The sequence below is a fragment of the Notothenia coriiceps genome, unplaced genomic scaffold (assembly GCF_000735185.1).
Source record: "Notothenia coriiceps isolate Sejong01 unplaced genomic scaffold, NC01 NC01_scaffold00037434, whole genome shotgun sequence".
Taxonomy (NCBI): Eukaryota; Metazoa; Chordata; class Actinopteri; order Perciformes; family Nototheniidae; genus Notothenia; species Notothenia coriiceps.
In genome coordinates this window covers 148207-168283 of record NW_011370135.1, presented here as the reverse complement: position 1 = coordinate 168283, position 20077 = coordinate 148207, and the positions used below count along the sequence as shown (strand labels likewise).

At 44.4% G+C, this 20077-nt stretch overlaps 1 protein-coding gene across 1 annotated transcript in view; it reads right to left on the bottom strand.

Moving 5' to 3' along the window:
• Positions 1-1058: 1058 nt before the first annotated feature.
• bsnb (bassoon (presynaptic cytomatrix protein) b) overlaps positions 1059-20077 on the bottom strand; it is a 57425-nt gene continuing 38406 nt past the window's right edge. Inside the window, exons 4-14 of the mRNA XM_010797001.1 lie at positions 18060-18851; positions 10473-16832; positions 7008-9114; positions 5816-6639; positions 5533-5772; positions 5293-5401; positions 5059-5202; positions 4795-4850; positions 4454-4558; positions 3795-3983; positions 1059-2758 (exon numbers count right to left, since the gene is read on the bottom strand). Coding sequence (XP_010795303.1) covers positions 4810-4850; positions 5059-5202; positions 5293-5401; positions 5533-5772; positions 5816-6639; positions 7008-9114; positions 10473-16832; positions 18060-18851 — 10617 coding nt within the window. The 3' untranslated portion in view covers positions 1059-2758; positions 3795-3983; positions 4454-4558; positions 4795-4809. The remainder of the gene's footprint in view (positions 2759-3794; positions 3984-4453; positions 4559-4794; positions 4851-5058; positions 5203-5292; positions 5402-5532; positions 5773-5815; positions 6640-7007; positions 9115-10472; positions 16833-18059; positions 18852-20077) is intronic.

Genomic DNA, 20077 nt, shown 5'->3' with positions numbered 1-20077 from the left:
TTACAGTAAGAATGTGTGTCAGTCAATCAGACGGCTGCACTAAAGGCTGTTTTGTCTCGTGCACCTAATATCGGCCAGATAGCATTTCCACCTCTTGCTTTGATTTAGGTCTTACACTGTTCAGTTGGAGGCACTGTTATGTAACCTCCATAATTCTGCGTTTCATTGAGCAACTAATGCTTCCAGTCAGGCTTGTGCTTTCAAAATGACATGCCCTGATTGGTGAGTGACTGGCTGAACATTTTACTCATCAATATTCTCTACGTTGGCCTGTGAAAGTCAAGGTTCGTTAGGCAAACCTTGGTGTAATCATGCCTTACCTTTTTTTAATTCAGGTACACTTCCAATAATATAAGATCCAATCATGCACCTTTCCAATGGCTTGGCTGCTGAGTGATTTAATCAACAATGAAATATCCATTAGAAGCATTCCATTCACCCCACAGATTATACTGACACCCAATATGTACATTGACAATTATTAATGAGAAGTGCTGGCCATCTGTATCACAGGTTTATAGCAGCACAGACAGTCACTGCAAGCCAAACACTGAGGAGCCCATGTCAGCCAAAACGCACAAAAACTGAATGAGGGCTTACAAACAGCCAGACAAAGCCAAGCAAACCCATGCTTCAAAGCAACATGATGGTGGACATTCAAAACCGACAGTCTACACAGTTTACCCTTTGGCAACAAGTCCCCTGTGTGGGGAATGAGGGGTCAAAACATGCCACGAAAATAAAAACAATTCTAGTTCAATATTCAAATTCATACAGACAAGTTGCTAAGTAAAAACATTTTCATGACCATTTTTTCTTTCTTTTTTTTTACTATTTTAGTTCATACTTTTGTTGTTTTCTTGTGAATAGAGTGATGATAATAAACTGCTTTAGGCAGAATCACTTCCAGGTTCAAAATGAGTCATTGCATAGAACATTTGAATTGATAATTGCTTTCATCCTCTCTATTATCTGTATGCGTGTGTGTGTGTGTGTGTGTGTGTGTGTGTGTGTGTGTGTGTGTGTGTGTGTGTGTGTGTGTGTGTGTGTGTGTGTGTGTGTGTGTGTGTGTGTGTAGTAGTAGAGAGAGAGTAGAGAGTAGAGATGTGTGTATAATGTTGTGTTTGTTTCAGAAATAGAGGCAGTGGGCCCAGCTAGTTAGTGAGATCACCTTGTTGGTGAATTGGTAACCTCATTATTAAGCAGGATATTAGCAGGTCTATTTGGTGGAGAACACAATTAACCTTGGCTCTTGAGTGTAACTATGGTGCAAAGTGTGTGATGTGCAAAGTGTCTGTGCATATTTGTTTGCAAGAGATAGAGAGAGTGTCTGTGTGAGTGTGTTCGTACCTGCCTGCATGCTCTTATGCGTCTGCACATAACATGCACCTGTGGACATAGTACTGTGGTTGTAAACCCTTTGACAAATTGTATTACGGCTATTTATCGACAGAAGTGTTTGATATTTCCCATCACTAATTCAAACAACATTTACACAATTGTGCTATATACCATTTTCTGCATGCTATTGCTTTTAAAATCAACAAGCAAATTATTTGATGCAAGAAAACAGCTTAAAACCAACAAAAAGTGAAAAATATAAAGTTTTACCAAAGAAAAACACAGAACAAAAAACTCACAGGAGAGTGATTCCATAAATACACAAAAAAATTACATAATTAGAACTGTTATTTGTTTTATGTACATACAATAGTATACAGTTGTGTAAAAAGAAATGCATGATGACATGGACATTTTAAAACATATGAGGTATACAAGTAAAAACATGTACTGAATAAGGCTCTTCCATTCAGTGAATATCAGGCAAAAATGAAAAGAAACTAAAAGATGAGACAAATCAATAAAAAAGATAAAGTCCCATCTGGGGCTTTATCCTTTTCATAGTCAGCCCCGGATAATTATAGTTGGCTCTGGTGCTGACTATAAAGATGGCTTTGCGATGGCTAATTAAAAGCCGTGGCCACTCTCTCGTTTGGTCCTCTCATCTGTGTGAATCTCACACTTGTGGGCACACTGGTAGTTCTTCCTTCCCTAAAAACCTACAGCTGATGACTAGTGGCATCTCTCAGGTGTTGAAAACGTATTTATATGGACTTCTTTTTTTCTTTTTTCAAATCTTTGTGCGTGCATTCTCATGTCCACATTTACACAATGTATTCTGTAGACATCAAAACAAGAGGAGGAGAAATAAAAACACATTCAAAGAAAGGGTCAAATTCCCTATACTGGAATGTACTGCAGAGATCCGAGAAACCAAGCGTTCAAGAATTGTAGTGGAGTCATTAAGTTGGTTGTCATTGCCGTGATACACCTCGTCTACTCCAGGTATGTGCTGTCATTGTTGTGGGTTAAGATCGGTATCTTTGATACGAGGAAAACCTATGAAAATGTGTCTTAGTTTTTTTCACTTTGTTTTGCATGAAGAGGCTGTGAAGAAGTCAATAAAAAAAATCATATATCCTTGCCAGATGTGTACTCCTCAGACATGAGTGGTGTTCCATCAACATCCCTGTGGAGGGCGCTGTGGGGCTTCCTTTATTGAACGTTTTTTTTAGAGCCATGCACGACCAAATACGCTGAATCTCTCCCATGATATCCAGGTGCCTCAGTTAACGGGCCTTTCACTGTCACAGAAATCCCAGGAGACTTTCTCTAAGAGAAAAGAGGGGGAAGCAGACCACGAGTCCCCCTTCCCCCTGTCTTCTCCATATCCTCATTATTGACTGTTCTCGTCGTCCTGAAATAAAAACAGTGAATATGCGAAGGTTAGCAAACATTAATTAATTTCACAATACAACATTCTTCAGACCTGATGGACACACACAATCATGCTGCAAAGTAGACTCAACCAATATAAATCAAAGAAATATAAATATATATATAAAAAAATCTGCATGTTTTGGACTTGCTCACTACACAGTGTAACACAACTTTCATAGACCACAACCTTCTGTAACGTTTAGGTTACAGGTCTGCAGGCCTACTCTCAATTACTTCCTGTGACATTCCAGCCAATCACAGCCTGGCTGGTATTGGCAGTAATCCACAGGGCTGAGCAGGCTGGCCTCCTGCTCAAAGAAGCACTGAGTCGGGTTTTCTCTCTACACTACCCTACTAAATCCTGAGACTGGCCAAAAACAGATGAATTGATACAGCTACTGAGTGTCGACATAGCAGCTGATTGATAGACCTTCACAAGAATGAGCAAAACCTCCATCCAGTGCCAGTCACATTGCGTGCTTGGACAGGCACTAAATAAAGTGCATGGAAAACTGTTTTATTTTGCTGCTGTAGTTCTGCTTCATTGAGCAGAATTAGTCCGTAAGCTTATTCTACCATCTAATGAGTGATGCTTACCATGAGTCAGTGTGTGTCATTCTGTGTGTCTGCATGTATTCTTGTTCCTGTGAGTCTTTGAGTGTGTGACATTAAAGCAAAGCCACAGTTAGCCTTCTCAGGCTAATTATAGCCTAGTGTGCTTGGCCCAGATTATTAGGTGTGTGTGGAGTCAGAAGGTAAACCATACTAGTGCCGACCTCTCTTTTTCTTGGCTTTGGCCTCGGACCTCTGTACCAGAAAGTTAAATTGGACTGTTACTTTAGTAACCTGACCTGACACAGGGCGAACCAATAATAGAAAACGCTGAAACAAACAAAAGAAAAAAACAATAACAGAACCAAATTCAATCAACCCATAATTCAGCAAGGCAAACACAGATACATGAGCACACACACACGAACACACACAGATGAATGTGAACAGCTTTTAGTTACCATTGGTCCAATGAGGCATCAGACGTCTCCTCAATCATCGTTCTTTCAGCCCTCTTCAGCCCTCTTCAGCCCTCTGCTCATGTCTTGAAACACCGTGCTGACAAAGCGATCACCCTTATTTAATTCACTTCAATCGTGTGCCCATGTCTGGGGAATTCAATGCTGACAAGGCATCATTTGATTCCAGTTCTGTTCAGTAATTTGGGGTAAGGGAAAGGTACAGCGGATCAGTCAGAATATACACTTACAGAATTTAATCAGTCATCACTTTGTTTGAGTCTTCTCATTATGCAATTACACACTATGCTAATCTATGTAAAGATCCAGCTGATTAAACGCTTAATCAATAAATCAAAGTGTTACAGTAATCTGTGTTTTTTCGCGGTTTGGAGTCACTCTGTAATAAATGACTCAAAAACTAGTGGGGTAAAACGCAAAATATCAGCAGTGATCAACAGTTTCCCAAGTTCCCGCATTACTGCTTTTGTTTTACATAATAAAAGTGTCATAGAAGTGAATAAACACACCATTGCATTTTTAACTAGTTTTGTACAATGACACTTGTTTAGGGAAGCATGTGACACTATATTTATCATAAAAACATAGTTAAAAAGAAAAGGTACAATTTCACAAGGATAAACAGTTAATGAGTTACTCACTGATGCTGGATGTCTCTTTCTCTGTTGCCTCTGTATGGTGAAATGTGTGTAATGCAGTTTCATAGGTTTTCAAGTACAAAGTTACCAATCCATCTCATCGTAACTCTGCAACTTGAAAAAAACACAGTTGATTCAAAATAAACAAGTGAATCAATAAAGACATACACAACAATTTCCCAAACATCCAAATGTATTGCAAGGAAGCATTTAAAAAATGTCTGTTGATAATAGGAAGGCTGCTAACTATCTTGAAATCAATCCATGCTGCTAGATTGAAGGTTTAAAAAACTTAGAGTTTGAGATGCTGATGCATGTAACAAAAGAAAGTTCAGTTCACTTACCCTCCTCTCCTAAGTTCACCACAATGAAGTGAACTTTTTCCCAAAGCCAGACAAAGCTACAACAATGACAAAGAGGAGGCACATGTCAGAAGAGAGTCTGACCCAAACAGTGATATATCAATCAAGGAATTCTAATATTCTAACTTTTACTCTTTTAATGAACTTATTTAAAACAACTGCAAAAACATTAACATTAACATAAGCTGGACCCAAAGAAATACATGTACTTCAGTTTCTTAAATATTTATGTATTGATGACTGTACCATCTCCCAGTTTTCCAGCCTGCTCTGCTGCCCCTCCTTGCAGGATTTTAGTAAGAACGTTGTCCCCTTCAGCAGGAGCCGGTCCTGCTGCAGCGTTGCCTATGACTACGGGTTTGCTTCCAATTCCAACAGGGGCTTTGGAGCCTAAAAACAACAAGGAATAAAGCATCAGATAAGTCGTAATATGCCTTTGGTTCTTGTTAGGTTTATAGTCATGGTGGATCTTAGACTAACCAATGCCTGTAAGAGGAGGTGTAGCAATTTTGGTAGGCTGAGGTGGTGGGCCTCCTGTTGTAGGTTTAATTCCTGTGGCTGCTGCTGCAGGTGTGGCATCAATCTTTGCCTGTGAACAGAATCGAGACAAATATGGAGTTACTGTATGGGCAAAGTTTAATTTGATATTATAGCATATCCCTACATTCTTAAAAAAGTTTTTCAATGCATACAAAGCAAACAATGCTACGGTCAACTCACCGCTGTGGTGGTCGGCTGCCCTGCTGCAGACCCTATTCCTGGCTGTCGTCCCTGCGGTGGGGCTTGGCCGGGTTTGGGCTGCTGCTGTGCCGGTCCAGCACCTGTGGTTACTGTTGAAGGCTGGCTGCTCTGAGGGGTCTGACTGTGCTGCAGGGGTTGTTGTTGCTGCTGCTGCTGCTGCTGCTGCTGCTGCTGCTGCTGCTGCTGCTGCTGCTGCTGCTGCTGTTGTTGTTGTTGTTGTTGTCGCTGCTGCTGGTCCTGCTGCTGCTGCTGCTGCCTGCTGCTGCTGCTGCTGCTGCTGCTGCTGCTGCTGCTGCTGCTGCTGCTGCTGCTGCTGCTGCTGCTGCTGCTGTTGTTGAGCACTCTGCTGATGCTGCGGCTGGGCCTGCTGGTTTCCTTCGAGAGGTTCGGAGCCTGGATGTCTCCCAGACTGGCCTTGACCACCTGGTCGCTGCTGCCCAGCATGGCCCTGAGAGGGCTGCTGCTGCTGCTGCTGCGGCTGCTGCTGCGGCTGCTGTGGCTGTGGCTGCTGTGGCTGCGGCTGCGGCTGCTGCTGCGGCTGCTGCTGCTGCTGCTGCTGTGTTTTAGGCCCTGCTGCAGAAGGCTCCTGCCTTCTGGAGGATGTGCGGTCTCCTGGGGGTTTCTGACTCCTTCCCCCAGTGCCATGGTGATGACTGGAGGCTGGGTCACGTGAAAAGTCGCCTGAGTTTCGTGGGCTTCCCTGGGCAGAACGGGAGTCTGGACCACTCCTTCTTTGTGCAGACGAAGAGCCTCTGCCATCGGGGCGGATGGATGGGTCTTTGGGGTGGGCCCTTGAAGAACGGGACGACCGGGGATCCTCTGAGGAGTGGCGAGAAGAACTGTGTCTGCCGGAACTGCCGCTGTGTTGGCGGTGATCCCGTGGTGTTGTGGAAGAGGGGTGGCGTTGTTGGTTGTACTCATCCTGGGGACAGTATTCCTCTGGAGGTTCATCATAATCATGATAGGTGTGTTTACCACGCCTGCCTGTGGATGAGTGACTTCCACCTCCATGATGTCTTGAGCGATCAGAACGGGCCTCCCGTGGCTTCTCAAACCAATCAGTCTCCTCTTGGCCCAAATGATAGGCTTTTAAAACCAAAACAAACAGTCATCAGTCAATTGTTTCACAATTGAGAGGGGTTTTGAGAGGGATTTCATGCAGATGAAGCCATGCAAATATAACTGGGAAAACATGCTCAATATCCCAGAGCCATGCACAGTTTTCAAAGAGAAGAAATACAAAAATTTTAAAAAACACGTCAAACTTCACAAAAATGATGTGTGCAAAACAGAAACATAAAACAGGCATTTTTGGCTTAATTCATCAAAGGGAACATTCCGTAAAAAAATTACAAGACAAACAAAGTCACTCTTCTTATAAATCCACACTTGGCATGCAGTTCCTTTTCAGCAAACGTTAAAGGTGGACAGCCCAAAAAATCAGCACCAGTTACCTTCACTGTCAGAAACAGCACAGTGCATGTCATCTACGAGGTAAGGGTCATCTGGTTTATAGACATGACTCCTAGGCAGGTCCTTCTTATGATGGTCCTGCACATCTGGAAGGGAATGGCTGGAGCCATACTGGTTCCTCACATCATGGGCTTCAGGGACGTCAGTGCCTCTTCCAATGCCCACAGGCTGTCCAACAGGACTAAGTGGACTCTCCTCTTCTGAATTCTGGCTGCGCATGGGAGGCCTTCCGGTTCGGCTGGTTCGCTGAGACCGCTCCATGGCATCCCTCTCGTAGGATTTACTTCTGTGGCCAGTGGCATCTCTGGAGGAAATCTTATCCATGCCATATCCAGTAGACCTGGACCTACCAGAGCTGTACATGCGGTCCTCCTCCTCAAGACCCTCACGACTGGTGCCGTAATATTTCTGCTGGTCGTATGCATTCTTCTTCATCCCGTAGGGGACATCGTCCTGAGGCTTCTTGGATCTGGACACAACCGTACAGCTGCCTCCTGTTGACGTTGTCATTGTGTAAGAGGCAAGGTCTGATTCCACATCCCTTGCTTCCTCTATAGGGGAGAATTTTGAAATCTTCTGCTCCATTCCCTGCTTCCTGTGCTTACTACGTTTAGAAGAGACAACTGCAGGGGCGAGATTCTTGGGTGTGACTTTGTGGCTACTGGAGCTGCTCCGTGATGGGTGTTTATAATCATCATAGTAATTGGAAGAGCCGCCACTTACTGTGGTGCTTGTGCGACTGTCCACTGTACTCTGGTACCCTGCCGTTCCTGTAGGCCTACCATAAGCGTCCACAGGCTCATCCTCTGGTCTACCATAGGCACTCCCACGTGCAGGGCCATTCTCACTGCGATACCGCACACCGGCATTATGGCCTAGAGCATCAGTAGGTTGGCCAGTGCCGTCTTTTGTCAACTCACTGATGTCATCGATCATAACATAGTTCCTGGGAATGTTTTGCTCCAGGTTAGAGGTGTAGACTCCATCTGAAGCATAAGCAGAGGTGGGGCTCTCCACAGAGTGCGTCAGCCCAGGCTCCGGGGGGCGGTACTGTCCATATGCATTGCTGTAGACTGAGCCATAGTTAGTATCTGGAGCTGATGTGGCCACTGACACTGATGGGTTGCTGATGACTTCATAGTTGGTCGGAAGTTTTTGCTCAAGGTCAGCCAAAGAGGTTTGCCGAGGTCTTTGATGGACTGTAAGGATATCTGCCTGAGGCTGGTAGGAGAGTATGGGTTGGTAGGAACTATGGCTGGGGTAAGGAAGGCTCTGGCTGGGGTAAGGAAGGCTCTGGCTGGGTATAGGCTGACCGGGAGGGTGGAAGCCCTGGTGACCATGCTGCTGCATGCCAAGGTCTGCCTGGTAGGAGGTCTGAGCATACATGCGATTGGAGTAGGTTCCCTGGTTCTGGTAGCCTGGGCCTGGTGGGGGATGGGGCTGGAACGTTCCTGGCTGAGGTGCAGAGGATGAAGGGTACTGAGGAGGCTGGAAACCTATCTGTTGGTAAGCAGAGCTTGGCTGCTGTATTGATGGTTGACTTTGAGGGTATGGATAAGATGAGGTTGAGGGATACTGGGAGGTTGGATTGAGGTCATTGGTAAACTGGCTCAATGGTGCAGTGCTGGGCCTTGTCAACAGACCATTACCATCAAAGGTTCCTGTTGCAGCTACCATCCTGAGGTTATTGAGCTCACTGTCCGACATGTAGTCCCGTGCATCACCCATACACCTCAAGTAAGCCAGCTCCCTCCTCTCCCTGTCCTTCACCATGGTCTCCTTACGCTGGTGGATCCCTAGTTCCAAGTAACGTAGCTTGGCGTCAATCTCTTTCTCTTCTTCCTCCAGTTCAGCCTGCTGCTTACGAAGCTTTGATGACTCTTGTTCCACAGCTTTCAGTTCACTCAGCAGGCCAGCCTTGGTGACTCCCTGGGCAGGTCTCGGTAGGACCCTCTGGGGCATGCCAGGGGAGCTGTACATTTGTGCTGGAGTAACAATGGGGAGCGGAGACTCCTCTGGAGGGGGGCTGGGGAGAGTCCTCTTTATTTTCCTCATCAGAGAGTTCTGCTGCTGCTGCAGGGAGGCCATCTGCTTGGAGAAGCAGAGACACATCAGCAAACACTGAGCTATAAACAGAATGTGTTTATGTAAATTAGACTAATTACTGTACACTGGGTACTCAGAAAGGGTCTGCACATTTCCTATTCCTTAAGAAGAGCTATCCAGCCTTATATTTTGTCAGATCACTCGATTAATTCATCAATCTTAGCTCCTCCAGTAATTCAACTCACATAACTTGATGATAACAAATTGATTAAAATGTTGTTACAAATAAAGCCGAAGTGACATTGTAATATAATTCCTAATTAACATTTTTAAGTAAAATGTTTTTTGGAAGAGGTCAATGTCGTCAAGAAATCATTATTACTATTATTATGATTACATTATATAATAATTTTGGGGATAATTTAAGCATGTTACTTCTGATGAATTCTACATAAATAATATATTTATGTAGAATTCGTGAATATAAGAATGATTCTTAATCAAAATGAAACAAAAAAACAAATAAAAGCAATGTCAACATAATGGCATGAAACAATAAGGTATAATGAAGCCATTGCATTTGATTCTATGGATTTAATTGTAATGTGATTCGCAAAAAATCCTCTTTTGATCAAATAAATAACAACAGTATCTGGTCTTTTTCACATTGCTCCAAATATTTAAGTGCCCGCGTGTAAGAACAGTCAAACACATAAACTACAATTGAATACACATCTGTGCAAGCCTAATACTTACAAAATAGTTGTGTTGGGTAGATCCATGGTGATTTATCCACGAGAGTACCGTTTGTGAAAAATAACACTAAAGATTAGACACAGTGAAACTGTGTAAAATGCCTGAAATCTGATTTCTATGTTGGCTTCTCTGACTAGTTTTGGTCTAAGTGCAGAGCAATGTCAATTTACTTTGACCAGCTGCTAACAATCAGGAAGACAGCAAAGCAGCACCAGGATTCCTCCACAATGTATGTCCCCCTGGCAACTCTTAAGGGTTTGCCAGATATAGAAGGCATGATGGAAAGAGAGTGTGTGTGTGTGAGAGAGAGGCAGAAAGAGAGCGAGAGGAATAAGACTGAGAGAAAGAGAGAAAACAGAAAGAGAGGAAGAGAGAGAAAATAGACTAAAATAGTAGAATGAGGAAAAATAAGGGTGGAGACACAGCAAAAAGGGAAGATAGGAAGAGCTTTTCTGCCACGGCCAGCTGCTCTCATGAGAACATTCTGTCACCTTCTTGATGCCAGATCCTGTGTGATCATCTACGTATGTCCACACACATCTCATTTTTAGCAAGCACTACCGTTAACTCATTTAGTAAGCCTTTAGGAATGTAGATAAGGAATACAATTAATTATATTCAAAGAAAAAGTTATGTTTTCGTACCTGACTGTTGGAAACAGCTTGCTGATGATATGGGGAGAACCTGTTCTTGGCAGGGTCCTCTGATGTTGGGCTGAGAGGCTTTGGATCCGACATGGAGCGCTGAACACTCTTTATGGGTCTTGGTAGGCTTTGGTGACGCTGGGGGGATTCAGCAGTAAAGGCCTTCTGCTGTGGTGTAACATGGGCCTTGTTTAGTTTCTCCTGGGAGGCAAATGTTGTCTCCAGCATGCGATGAGGAGACAAAGGAGATACAGGAGAGTATAGCACCTGGGGAGATTTAGGGGGCTGGCGAGATGGAGAATCATTTTGTTGATACCCAATTTCCAGTGGGTCTGGTTTCCTCCTCTCAAATTTAGCAACTCCTTGGAGCCTAGGAGACGTAGGGTCAGATGTGTTTGCACCTACTATGTGCAGACTTGTGGAGTATGGACTAATAGTTGTAGGGACACTCAACTGAGGGGCAACCACACCCTGTGACTGAGACTCTGGTTCTGTCTGGCAAGCCAGACTCTCTCCTTTGTGGGTCCTTTCAGGGGCCGCAATGTAATGTAATAGGTCAACCTTTGAGGTCTCTGCCATTGTTATGTGGATTGCAGGCGAATTCCTTCCTAATTGGTCAGGCTCTGTTTGGCATGATGAATCATTTGTGGTCTGACTAGCTATACTTGCAGAAGCCACTTTAGATGATGCTTCTGATTTAGCCTCACCACTAGACTCTGAGTGCTTGGATACACGTGATCGCCTGCGCCTCACTGGCTGCTGGTCCCATTCTCCCTGGTCCTCCTCGTCAGTCTGCACACTGCTGTCTGCAATACGCCTTGTTCTCCTACGTCTGTTCATGAATCGGTCCTCTCCATCTTCATCATCTGTTTGCACACAGCTGTCTGTAATCTTTTTCCCAGGGTCCTCCTCTGAGCCATCTCTCAGCCGAGGCATGGAATTCTGCTTTTTCATTGTCTTGGAATCAGCTTGTTTGTCACTGCTTCTCAAAGACATCTCAGAGGCAGAACTTTGAATAGGTCGAGCAGCCACCACAGCTTGGACCACTTGTCCATCCTGCCAAAATTGAACACTCTGTGCATCTTGTTGAATAACCCTACCACTCTGGTCACAAATAATGAAACCTTGAGGGGCCCCTCCTCCAACAACTACCCCTTGTATAGCACCCTTAGCAGTTGATGCTGCTGCGGCCACCACCGCTGACGCGGCGGCTACCTCTGCTGCTGCCACAGCTGCTGCCTCTGCTGCTGCTGTCTTTTGTCTTTTCTGCTCCTCCAACTGCTGCTGGAGCTGATGTTGCAGAGATTGAATTTGTTCTAGCTGCATTCTCTGCTGGGCCAGTTGTTCTCTTTGCATGATCAGTTGTGTTTCCCGTTCTGCCTGCTGTTGGTGTAGTACTTGCTGTTTGATTGTCTGCAGTTCTTGAATCTCACGCTGAACAATTTGTTGTTCTTTTTCTCTGTGTCGCTGAAGCTCAACGCGATCCCTTTCAAGCTCCTCGTGAAGCCGTAGCTGCCGTAATTTCTCTAGTTCAACCCGCTCTCGCTCGAGCTGCAGCGCATGCTCTTGTTGTTGGCTCAATCTTTCATTTTCCTTACTTGACTGAGCATCTGTGGGGGCAGAAAGTTTAGAACTCAGTGCCAGGGCAGCGCCATGTGATGTCTCTGGTTGAACCTGTGGCAGTGGTTGAGGTTGACTGATGGGTTGTCCTTGAGGTTGAGTTTGAGTCAAAGATAGAGGTTCAGTTTGAGTGGGTAGGTGGGTTTGAGTGGGTAGGTGGTGTATCTGTATTTGAGCCTGCACTGGCTGGACAGATGGAAGTTGGACTTGAGCTTGAGAAAGGGACGCAACATTCTGTGAGGTAAAGCGAGTCCGATCTGTCTGTTGATCTGCCATAGACTGCATACTAGATGCTGGTAAATGTTGTGCTCCCAAGTGTGCCACAGCTTGGGTGGGTGGAATGGTTGCAGCTGTTTGTGCAGCGACTGTTGTTAAAGGCTTTCCAAGGTACACAGGAGTTTCCTGCTGTGAGCTGTTTGTATCAGGCACACTTCCTGATGGTGTAGCTGAAGTAGGATACTGATTTGGGAGAGGGTAGGAATACATTCCCTGTGTAGACAGAGGCATTCTTGGAGTCACTTGAGGCAACCTGGTAAGGCTAGCCAATGGTACAGCAGTCACACCGGTTGGGTATGGTCTGCAAACTCCTCTAGGCATAGGACGCATGACAGAAGAAGGCTGGGTAGTAATTGGCAGGGTGGAGGCTATGGGAGTGTTAATGGTGGAATATATCATGCCATCACCTCCTCTCATAGCAGCAGGGTACAAAGCACGTATACTTGCTTGTCTAGCATTTATTAGATTTGTTAATGTTTGGCCATTTGCTGTTGGTCTTCCATCTTGGCCATACAGAAGGTTTGCTCTTATAGAAGCTAAGCTTTGCTGGAGATTTAGCCTAGCTAAAGGTCCACCCCCACCAGCCCCATATGCCAACAATTCAGGGTTATTTCCATACCGGCTTGCATACTGGTCGGCAGAGTTAAGAGCTGCACACATGCGACTGATTTCTCTGGCAGTGGTTGCACTGTACTGGGCCAGATTTGAGTCTGGTGGTCCTGATTGATCACGTGAACTGTAGGCATAGTCGGAATTGATATTTGACATGGAGCCATATCGGCGAAGGGGTAATGAAGGGCCTGAAACATCTCCTTGGTGGCGCAAGTCTGTGTAAGATCCATACTGTGCTCCAATTCCAAGGTATCCACCATCATAACCTTGATTCATGCTGCTAAGATCTACTGCCATACCCCCCTGGACATTACTCTGATAGTGTCCACCTTCAATCATGGAGGGCAGATTGGTATCAGACATTGAAGGTTGAAGGTTGGGTGGTTGATATGGCTTATGTTCCTCTGTCACTGCTTGTGTAGCGTGAGGTTTTTGTTTTTGTTGTTGTTGTGGTTGTTGTTGTGGTTGTTGTGGTTGTTGTCGTTGTTGTTGGCTGACATTGTATTGCGGTGGGTAGGGAGGGTGGTTTGCTTGGGGGGTTTCATTGGTGGGGGTTTTATCAGAGGATACATTTGTAGGCTTCTGAGTGAATGACCCTGAACATGAACCAGCAAAGGGCAATTTGTAAACAACATCACAACACGCCACCTGGTTTTCTGGTTTAATCTGACCAGTGAGATCTAAAACCTGAGGAGGGGGAGGAGGTTCCTCTCTCTTCACCAGTTGAGTCACTGTGCCCACCTGTGATGTGTTGCTTTCATCAAGTTGCACCATCAAAACATGGGGCTTACCTGTGGACAAGTTCATTATTGTTGGTTTGTTTTTAAGCTCCAAGGCATCTCCACTATAGACTTCATGGCGAGCATTAGAAGCAAGAACCCCAGACAATGACTGTGGAGCCAGCGGGGATACTCTAGGAATGGTACTAGCAGTCACTGCAGGCTGGGCACTGCTTGTCTGGCTTACTACAAGGTCTTGTTTCATCAGCTGTGGCTGGACCTGATTAGCTAAATTGTAACGAGCAAAAGAAGATTGCTGGTGGTGCTGCTGGAGCTGCTGCTCAAGAAGCTGTTGCTGTTGCAGGAGCTTCTGCTGCTGTAACTGCAGTTGTTGCTGTTGTATACCCAGGTTTTCCAGGCATGCATCAATTTTGGGAATGGATGGGTCAGTAATTGGCGGCTTGCTCTGGGTTAAACACACAGCCGATCCAACACCCTGGCCCAAATCCATACGGTTTTGCAAAGGATCTCCATACACAATTTGATGCTTAGGTCGGGACATGAACATAGAACTTGCAACTGTGACGCTAACTGTGGTCGGTGTTGATACAGATATGTGTGGTTGCTCTTGTGCATTCAGGTTCATAATAAGAGGTTGCACTGCTGTGTGTCGACCAGATGGCTGCTCTCCTCCTATAGAGTATCTCCTTGTATCAGAGGCAATGGATGTTAGGTCCATCCCTTTGTCTGTCATTATAATTGGAGCTGGCCTCATTGGGGCTCTCAGATCCACCACGTTAATATTTTGATGAGTTTGACCCTGAGACTCAATTATTGAAGAGCCTTGAATATTTGAGATTTGGCCTAGATATATGTTCTCCATAGAACCACGACTGTGTGCATTTACAGTGCTCATACCAACATTAACCTTTTCAACATTTTGAGCCATCTGTGAAGAATGTTTAGGGGACCTTTTTGATGGATGCATTTGTGGTGATGTTGGGGAACTTGTTGAAGGGGGATGGGAGCTATACAAGGTTTTACAACTAATTTGTGTTGGAGATGACAAAGGGGAAGTGGAAGAATTTACAGTGATTGGCTTGGAAGGACTAGTTGTATTAGAGCCTAGGGTTATCACCATCACTGGTGAATCTTGAGAGGACTGTTGTCGTGCAAGACGAGGGGAATTTGCCCTTTGAGGTGCCTGTGCTCCATGGGTTGCTGCAGCCGATGTACGACCTCCAGGCAAAGATGGCAACTGCCTGCCACTACTACTAGTGGGTCTTACTGATGGCGTATGTGTTGGGCTTTGTGATGGAGAAGCACTGGGGGAGACCGGGGGGCTGGGACCTTTGAAAAGGGAGAAGACTTTGGAGGTTAGGGACGATGCTCCGGGGTCAGGTGATGCCTGTGTTGGCCTGTGGGGGCCTGCTCTGTTGCTAGCAGGCCCTGTGCTACCTGCCTGTCGAGCTGTGGCAGTCTGATTGACTTGGGCTTTAGTTGTGGCAACACCAACAACACCTTCAATTTTGGCACTCTGTGTCATCATCCTATTTTGTGTTTCTTTTGAGAGATGCTGTGCTGCATGAATTCCTGGAATTCTTGGATCACTCCCTGTTGTGGAAAAGGACATGGGTGCAGTAACCTGTGTTGGGCTTGACCCGGGGGTTAATACAGTTCCTGCTTCAAGATTATGTTTACTGTCAGGCTGAGAAGGCCCTTTCTGCTGATTAACTGTATTTCCTTGCCTCTGCATTAGCTGTGCTTTCTTCATCATCTCCTCATAGACCTCCTCTGCACTTTTTAATGTTTTATCAGATGGTGAGGTTGCTGATGTCTTCTCTGTAGGCGAGTAAAGTGATGTGAAGGTTGGAAGGTTATATTCATTTCCTGATTTGTAAAGCTTTCCACCAATCATTTCATAGCCCTCTGCCTCTGAGTCCATCGATGGCGAATATTCAGAACATGATGATCTGTGAAGTTCTTCCATCTCTGCAGCCTGCCTCAGTTCTTCTGTTGGTGATGCGTCCTCAATAGGTGAGAGATTACTAGGGGGAGTTTTGGATCTTTCCCTGCGTCTCTGTGCCCGTAGTTCCTCTTTATCCCTCTTGGTTTTTCGAGCAGTACTTCGGATTCTCTGTTGCTCTAGATCTCTCATCTGCTCCTGTTCTCTTAGTAGTTCTTCCTCTTCTCTGAGCTCATCCTCTTCAGATGAGTCCTCGATGGTTGGCAGCAGTGGCCCATGTGACCGATGTCGAGCCTTCCTCTGCTGCTTTGCCTCCTCTAGTCTTGCCCTACGACTAGGACTGCTGTCACTGTCATCCTCCATGGAGGACACAGATGTAGGGGAAGTTCCAGAGGTGTAGCTGGGAGTGGTTGCAGGTAGGGTCGATGAATATTCTCCCTTAGACCGCTCCTCAGGTGAACCTGTCAGACTCTCCATCTCTAGCTCTGGTTCTCGTAGGTCATGCTCTGTACTGAGCTCCATGTCTCGGTTGTAGCTGTTGGTGTTATTTAGCTCAATGGTCTTAAAACGGCGCAGGCCTCCGGCCATTACAACATCTTCTTCTTCATTTGACGCTGATGCCTTGGTGTCATCCTCAAAACTATTAGATTGTTGAGAGAGTCGTCGTCTCTCTTTGCTTAAATCTCCACTTGCTTTATGTCCCCTTTTTGGCTTTTGGTTCTCATGTTCTTCCATCTCCTCTTCATCTGCACTCATCTCCATAATTTGCCTCCTCATGAACTCCTCATCTGTTAACTCTTTGTGGGACTTCTTCTGTCTTACTGGCAATGGTGAGAGACCACTTTCGCTGCTGTCTTCTACATAATCATGACGAAGCTTACAACTTAGTTCATCCTCTGATTCATCCCTTGCTGCATCATCATCATCAGGATTGTAGTCCCGACCGTGTCCTACAGACAGCGAGTGTGGCCTGTTTGATGCTGACTTTGACTCCAGTAGAGGCTTCATGGAGCTCTCTAGCTTTTTGATTTCTGAGGGGATGGAAGAACCACTGAGCTTGATTCCTTCTTCCACGATCTGTCCTGTAATCTCCCCATGAGAGCTATAGATCCCATCTGAGGAGTAGCCAGTGTCACTTAGACTCTGTGTACTTGATTTGTTGTAATCCTGAAGAACGAGAGAAGACAAAAAGAAAGGTCAGAACAAAAAAATGATTTACCAACCTTGTATCCCACTTATTCATCAAACTCAAAAGAAGTGACATTTTAATGACACACTTTTAGATAATATGAAGTTAAATAAATGCACTGGACCAAATACAACTGAAACAGCCTATTATTTTGACATTAGAGAATAAATACATTGCAAAGAAAAAACAAATATCAAACAACCAAATATTGGACAACATTAGGCTAAAATCAACCCAAATGTAACTTTGCTTTGTGGTTGTAAAAGACAAGGTAATATGAACTTTCATACAGTTTACCAAGCAACCTTTTTCCCTACTGTATGCTAAACTGTTAGACTTGTTTTTGAGTATAATGTTATTTTGTAGATTTGATAAGTTATTAATCATATTAAACTGATTTGGGTTGAGTTTGCCCTTCAACTATGTACACACAGATGGATAAATTCACTGCAGACAGAGTGAGTACAACAGACAGTTAAACATACAAACATCTACAGACAAATGTCTTTCAATGACATGCTTGATTGACTTCTTTGACACATTCTCTGTTTCATTCTTCGAACCATTGAAGAATAACTAACATGCGTAGAATGCTTCGAATATCATCACGAAGCGTCACAGTAAACAACAAGGCTTGCGTTTGACACAAATAAAATAAAAGTGTACAGAACCAGTGTGAGGAATGAGTGAATAGGCTGAAAAGACTGAGAGCATGGTGATGATGATGTTGTTGATGATGATGAAGATGATGAGGACGATGACGATGACAATGATGAAAGTTATACTGATAGGAAATTATATAGATAAAGGGCGTAATATGTGGGCGTCATGATTCAAAAAGTAAATGTAGTTAATAGTAAGAGTTATGACAACTTCTACTTACTAACCTAAGGTTACATAGTAATGGTGGACCGATGAATCAGATGGTTATAAAGAAAGAGAAGACCGATAAAAAGTAGAAAACAAATGTGTTACCTAAAAAAAAGAATGACGACAAGAAGAATTCAAAAAACAAAAGAGAGATAATGATATGATGACGGCGATAAACAGTGGTGTGGAATAAATAATGAAATGTTCATGATTTGATGAAGACAAGGATGATCATGAGAAATGGTTACAGTAACTAAAATGGAGCAAAATATATAAAAATAAAAATGATGAATGGAGAGTAACAAATGAAGGCGAAGAAGTTGCAGGTAGCTCACTTCATGGTGTCTTGACTTCTGTGTATCGTCGACTATCTTCATGTCTTTTGGTGAAGTGACAGTCTCTGACAAGGCCTTCTTTGGTGGTGCCTTGACGTCTTCTTTTAGAGATTTAGATGTGACTTTTGTCTTCTCCTGGCTCTGCATCTGTTTGCGTGCTTGGTTGTTACCTGTGGGTTTAGACTGAGTAGGTGCTGTTTTTGATGGGGTGGGAGAGGCCTTAGCATGGTTAGGGGTAGTCTTACCGGGGGGGGCCTTGGCACCAGGAGGATGAGAAGGGCCCTTGGTCTGAGCAGAGGGCTGAGCAGACCCCTTTGTCTGAGTCGGCCCTTTAGCCTGGCTTTGGCCCTTCGTCTGGTTAGCAGACTGAACAGGGCCCTTACTCGGAGCATTTGATTGATTAGGACCTTTATTTTGAGGACCCTTACTCTGAGGTGAGGGTTGTGTTGGACCCTTAGTTTGGGAAGGTGGCTGACTCGAACCCTTAGGTTGGGCAGAGCCCTTGGTTTGAGGGGAAGCTTGGCTTGGCCCCTTGATATGAGGGGCAGGCCCAGCTTGTTTCACAGGAGAGACAGGGCCACTTACTTGGGGACCCGGTGGTTTCTGTTGTTGAGGACCTGTGGGCCTAGGCCCCAAAAGTTGATTTGGCCCTTTCTGCTGAGGTGACTGTTGATTGGCTGTAGCAGGTGACCGGGGGGATCCCATGGGCTGTGCAGCAGGAGCTGGAGTATCTCCCAGGCTTCCTGACAGAGCCCTCTGCGTCTGGCAGTTCAAGCACAGCCATTCTTTCTTCTGGAAAAACAAGAACAAAGAAAACAACAATGAAAAAAAGTTGTAAGTGAAACAAAAGCATAACAAATGATGATTATTGAACAATTTCAATTTTAATGTTATCAAATATTTGTCAATATTCATCCTTAAATTATAAAGCAGGCTGTATGGAGTCTATCAGTCATGTGTCATGTCATACTATGATAAAGTGACACAACCCACTAATGGACAACAAACACAAAGTATGCTCATAATTGATGTTTACCTTATTGACACTTAATGTTTCAACACATTATTTGATTATTATTTAATTGTGATAAATGGGTACAAAAATGTGCCTGATAGTATTTTTGTTTAAAAAAAATGAAATCAGAAAGTTATTGCATTATCATGAGTAGGGGTAGTAGTGGTCATGAGTGCCAAGTGCCAAGGACTCAGTATAGCGAGTCTGAACAACTGTTAGCTTTCAATCATTTGAAAGCCTGTCCAAACACGGCCTTTCATCTCTTGGTGAAGACTTAATCATTTGACAACATTAAGCACTCTCAAACAGGGTACACAGAGGAAGAGTGCTGTGTGAATACAAATGAACACATCTGATATCAGATTGGAGCGGTTCAACTGTCCATAGACATTTTATTGCACATGTTAAAACACATATAAATGCAACACAAGAGAATCATAAAGGCAGCGAGAGATATGAGTCACAATATCAATATCCATAACTCATTCCACCTGAGTCAAGGAATATGTAAATCAGCTGCACATCTCCTTCAAGGCCGTTTGTAAGAGACAAAGACACCATATAAACATAAAGAGATTCAATGTCAGGTCAATGCAGCAGATCGATGAAGCTGCTCCATGGAAAGAAATGGTTACGTTACATGTTATGAAAGCTCAAACAGGAAGCGGCACCATGTTTGTAACGCGTCCTCTGCTTCTATGATAATCATCTGTGCTCGAGGCCTGAAGAGGGAGCGCTGTTATGCCACAGACTCACTTAACAAAACAAATAACCTCATAAATGCTGCTATTGCCTGTTGCCATCTGCCCAATAAATCATTACTTTCATTGTTGTCATGCTTCAAAAACTGAATAGAGAAGTGAGAATTCAACAACATGCCTAGAAACAGCTAATTAAAGGGAAACATGTAGGTGTTCAATGACTGTAACAAAGGACATCTTCAGTGCAGTCCAAACAGTCAAGATGCGAGAGAAGGCGGACACACACCATCACAGGCCACTTT